Genomic DNA, 5,577 nt, shown 5'->3' on the forward strand with positions numbered 1-5,577 from the left:
CTAAAAACTTTAATCGGGTAATGCAAAACTTTAGCCGATTTGTACAACGACTAATATCAAAAAATTAGTCAACTAAGTGAGTTTATTTGATGAAATAAGATTAGACTGTGTTATGAAATCTGGCCCAGACTCCACAGGGGCTAAATTGACATCACTTGGACAAGGCCGATGTTCGTTGTGGTCATGGAAATTTTTTTCGATATGCTTAAAAATCTTTGGCATTCACGCAAGAGTTGAACTCCACTACCCCTACCTCATTTTCGCTATGACACTGTTAAGAAATATGAAAAAATGTGAAGGAATATGTAGAACCTGACTTGACAACACGCTGCTAGCAAGTAAGGAAATTGAGGAGTTATGTTGAGTATATATAGGCTACGTCATGTGACATCTCAAGCGTTGAGGCGACTGCTCAGTAGAGTGCGCTACCAATGCATCTGCCGTCTAGTAGCGAAAGTTGTACTACCCTCTATAGTAAGTGGACCATCACCAAACATCGAGTTCTGCCAGTACAATGTTGCCCTCTGCGGAACTACATCGACCTACGTTGAAAGCAAGAAATTTGGAAGGCTGGAGCGAGCCTTCTATGGTGTTCCACAGAGATTTTTGAGAACCTGCTATGTCAGGCAGTGTCACCTACTTCACATCATAGAGTGAACACACCTTAAGAAATCGTGGCTCTAGTGCCGCCGGAAATTCTGATTTCCCATTTCCCATTGAACATAACACTTTTTTGTGAGGCGTTCTACATAATCAGAGCTTTTCATGAGTAAAGTCGATGCAAATATCAAACACCAGACCCTAAATTGGGAACATTTGTAAGTTTAACCTCTAAACGCAGTGAAAGCTGATAAAAAAGGGTTTATACTGTGCACCAAACAAAAAATGTGATGCTCGCACGATATACAACAGCTGGCTGGTAACACATTTGATTCATAAATACAAAAGAACAACAAATACATACAGTATATACAAAGAAAATCAAGATTTTGGTCGATCATTCGACACCAACACTTATTTAATGGTCGCTTTCCCAGAAATATTACATAGGTCCAGATGGATTTTTCAATCACAGCAATGCCTCCTTTTTCTTGACATTTGTTAGTCTTGTTGAAGTCATTCAACAAGACTCTGTTGCTGTCTGTTAGTTTGTTTGTTTATATGTTTGTTCACCTTAATTTTGGCATGTTGTCTATAAGCCTATGTTTTTTTGGAGTGGTTTTAATGATATTTACCATTGATAATTGGGTCAAACTTCATAAACTGTGGGAAAATAAACAAAAGGCCACCTGGTGGCAAGAATAGGAATTACAGCTTTCTGTTATAAGATGCTGCCGCTTGGTGGCAAAAACCAAACGTACAGCTTCCTGTTACAGCGCGACAGCCGTCCAGCTATGAACTGGGTCGATGCTGGCCTCCATCTTGGAGTGAAATTTCCCACTCCTAAACGACCAATAGGAGAGCAGTACTCATGCCACACCCCCAAACTTGTCCAAAGTGAGGCTGACCAACGCTGATGTCAACCAATCACAGGCTAGGAGAGAGAGGCCAGTATCAGGGTCGGTTGTCGGCCTAGTTCCTGTTATTGTTGTGATCTGTGCTTCAAGATGGCGCCGCCTGGTGGCAAAAACCAGAAGTGCAGCATTGCTCTCACAGAGGCATGTACGCTCCTATATTATGACATGAAATCTTGTTTTTTATCCCACAGTATGATGAGTCGCTCACCATCGTGAAGACCAAAAAAAGACCAACACGACCTTTCGACGAGACTTGTCAGCGTAACACTGACTTTTCTTTTAATTTTTTCTTTGTCAGCCACTGCTAATGTGAGCGAATCCAAATCCATTTACCACAACTGACAGTAGCAGTAATCTACAGTGATGCGCTATTGCAATTAACTTACTTAAGCCTGAGCATTTTTTTGGACATAGCGGAGCGACAGTCAAGTTTCAATCCAAGTGTCAATTCAACACCAAGACACTGATTTCCAAATTTAGCTCCGGCTATGAAATATCATTCCCAAATATTAACGGACAATAACACGTGCAGTCATTACTCAGCCGGATGTCACGGTGTGTGGTCAGTGTGTGCGCAAAGCACATTTTATCACCAAAACAACCACACCTGCCCAAAAACAAAACAAAAAATGTTCAGTGGTTTTCGGTGTCCGTTCACATCCCCTTACGAATATCAGCAGTAATATCGAAATATGTTCAAAACTGAATTCCCACAGTGAAGCAGAGAAAACCATTTGGTTGTTCCTTACCAGGTTCATCAGTCCTGCTCTAAAACAGTCTGTTTGTGTATACATCAAGTTTCACTTTTAGACGTGGGTTTTTAGCCCTGCGGCGGCGTTAGGGGATCCTTGTTTGTCATGGGCCCCTGAGATCCAGTGGTAACAGTCTGTGTTGTTCTTACTGTGTGTCTCAACAGGACACCGGCTACAGTAGATGATACCTAGTGCCACCATCACCACAATGACAATACAGATGGGCACTAGAAGGCCAACCAGGAGCCATGTTGTACCATGGTTCGGATTTCTGCCTTCTTGCACAGAAATATCACCTCGTTCTATGCCATCAGTTGGGGGTTGCTCTGAAGGACTAACTTGGATGGAACCAGGTGGGGAGGAGAAGTCATCAAAGCGGTCTTCCTCCCTCCCCACCTTGTGGTCTAGGAAAGGTAAAGTTTCACTAAAACTTACATAATCCTCAGTTTCTTTTTGGTAACTGGATTCCGTTCCCGGTTTTTGTGTGGTAGTTGTAAGTTTTTCCCACCAATTCCAAGCCCCCTCGGATATCGTAGCGGTGGGAAGCAACGGCTGATCTGTGGTGGCCTCTTCGTCATCTTCATACCAGTATGATGTAGTGCTTAGACTAGTTGTGGGCGGAGCAGAGGTGGAGAGGATGCTGGGCGAAGGGTCTAACTCCTGCCAGTCTGAAATCTGCCCAGCTCTTCCTCTGTCCATGCGCTCCTCTTCTAATGCCGATGTTGGAATGTTTACTGCTGAATCAAGAGGGAGATCAGGTGCACTGGTGACCCAAATGACATTGGGATCCGCAACATTAGGCGGGTCTGTCATCCAGTCTAGAGGCTCTCCCAACTCTGGAGGCCAGTCAGTCTGGCTCTGCTGTAGGTTCCAGTTATATATAGAGTCCTCTGGGACCCACACAGGACCAGGATGGTGGGTGACCCAAAGGAAAGGAGGAGTGGCAGCAACTTTACTGTCTAGTTCCTTTATCTTTTCACAGGAGTAGTGATCTGACATGAGTTCATAGCCTTCACCGCAGTAACACTCAAACCCACCTTCGTAGTTGACACACATCTGCTCACAGGTGCCAAGCATCTGGCACTCATCCGTGTCTTGGCATCGGCTGGGGTCATCAGGCACAAGTGAAAAACCCAGATGGCAGTGGCAGATGTAAGAACCTAGCATGTTCTCACAGGCGTGTTCACACGGGTCCTTAGCACATTCATCAACATCCTCACATACGCCGTCCTCGTCTAGCTGATAACCCTGCCTGCACTGGCATTGAAAACTCCCGAGTGTGTTCACGCAGAGCTGCTCACAAGGACTTTGGAGGCACTCGTCTACATCCAGACAACCATGTTCATCTGTTGCAAGCATATATCCTTGAGGGCAGGCACAGCGGTACCCATCTGAGACAGGCAGACACTCCATTTCACACGGTGCATCCTGGCAAACATCAGACAGTTCGCAACTCTGGCCGTCAACTCCGAGTTCAAACCCATCTGCACACTCACAGTAGAAGTGGTCTCTGGCTGGCCTGCAGATATGCTGACAGCCACCGTTATTCTGGTCACACCCGTCGGTTGCTAACGGGGAGTCGGGACAGAGGGGAGATTCATCTGACCATCCCACTGAGCCATCGTCTTTCAGCATGCATAAAATGGTCTGTAGATCCTTGACGCCTGTGGGGCAGGGCATGGCAGCAACAGATCCATAAGGTACATGGGTTAGAATTGTGCTTTGTAGGTTAAACGGTGTGCTGTAGAGGGCATTGCCTGCGCCTTCGGGCCACAACATAGAACACATTCCTGGGTAGGCATAATGACAAAGATACCCATCAACAGGAACTGAGCAGGAACCTTCCAACCATTTGAAATTGTCTTTCTGTTCATGAGTTACTGTGCTGTAACCCATAACCACACAGCGTGGAACAGAGCAGGTATTGGAAGAATCAGCATTTTGCCAGTTGGTGTACTGCGTATCCTGGTCACCAGTAGTCCATGAGAAACCCCGGAGCGGGCGCGCAGCGGTACACTGGCGAGGTTGCCGCTGAAGCCCAATCCACACCCGGACCGTGAGGCGTGAGTAGCGCAGATCAACATCAGAGAAGAGGGTAGCGATAGCGTCGGCATCCTCCTGGCGTTTGATGGTGGCTAGGTTGCCTTCTTTCTCCTTGCAGGCCCTCCAGGAGTCCAGGAAGGTCTTGCGTTGGAAATAAACCACAAAGCACCCGTTGGAATTGCACAGGGCATCGGTCTCTCTCAGGTTCTGTGTTAGAACGACGGAAAGTCCAAAGATCAAAGCCAGCAGGGGGGTTAAGAGAAGAGCAGAGGCGCTGCCCAGGAGGGAGCACATTCTTTCTTCACAGCTGAATCTCTCTCTTCTCTGCTTGTCTCTCACTTGTCGCACTTTTACCTGCCTACTTTTGAAAGTTCCTTTCAGAAGTGACTTTTTCTTTTAGCTGTTTCTGTTGCCTGTCTGAACTTTTCTCTCTTCATTTGAATGCCTTTTCTTTTTTTCCTGCCGTCTGCTCTTCACCCTCTTTCGACAGATCTGCAGCAGCGTTTGAATGCCTGCAGATTGTCCCAAGACTTCAGACTGAGGGAGGGAGATCTAGTGAGAAGGAGGGTCGGCGGGAGGGGAAAGAGGGAGGAAAAGAATTGTATGTTTTTGAAAGGGGGGGGGGCACGATTTGGATATGTGTTTAAGAATGGGGGCGGGGGGCGTCGTGAACTGAACATTTCTTTCTTTTTAGAGCATGTCATATGGTTTTCATAAATCTGCTCATGGATATAGTTTGTGACTCCCCCATTTACACGAACATGCACAAGTTTTCTCACATCCAATAAGTCAAAGTATACTCAAACCGATTCACTCTTTCCAAGAAATCCATAAATTCTCTTCTGCGCAGACCAGCTCACTGACAAACTCTTCCACGTGCCACAAAGGTGATGTTAAACAAGAACTCCAGGATTTTACCACCTAAGCTCTATTTGTATACATTTTTGGGGTCATCCAATCACTCAGGACAAAAAGAAAATCAACAAGAGCAATCAGAGATTACTGATGTCTGCCAGTCCAAATCCGGATCACCTCCAAAATTCAGTGGAGTCTTCCATGCCCTAATATCTATCTGTGGTGCAAATTTGGTGAGAATCCGTGAAGTAGTTTTGATGTAATCCTTCAAAGCATATATAAAGTGAAAATTGATTCAGAAAACGGATCTGGTTCTAGATCACCTCCACAATTTAATGGTTTCTTCCATGGCCTAATGTGGTGAAACTTTCATCAAAATCCATGCAGTAGTTTTGAAGTAATCCTGCTAA

General features: G+C 45.5%; 1 protein-coding gene across 1 annotated transcript; it reads right to left on the reverse strand.

The window, feature by feature from the left end:
- Positions 1-1,810: 1,810 nt before the first annotated feature.
- Positions 1,811-4,849, reverse strand: cd248a (CD248 molecule, endosialin a). Its single transcript, XM_034164333.1, has one exon. It carries the CDS (start codon positions 4,604-4,606, stop codon positions 2,324-2,326), a length of 2,283 nt encoding a protein of 760 aa, XP_034020224.1. The 5' UTR covers positions 4,607-4,849; the 3' UTR covers positions 1,811-2,323.
- Between the last annotated feature and the right edge of the window lie 728 nt (positions 4,850-5,577).

Source organism: Thalassophryne amazonica, chromosome 23, assembly GCF_902500255.1.
Source record: "Thalassophryne amazonica chromosome 23, fThaAma1.1, whole genome shotgun sequence".
Classification (NCBI taxonomy): Eukaryota; Metazoa; Chordata; class Actinopteri; order Batrachoidiformes; family Batrachoididae; genus Thalassophryne; species Thalassophryne amazonica.

What these genes read in the sequence shown, in the direction of transcription:
- cd248a (XM_034164333.1), bottom strand. Translation starts at nt 4,606, where the DNA reads ATGTGCTCCCTCCTGGGCAGCGCCTCTGCTCTTCTCTTAACCCCCCTG.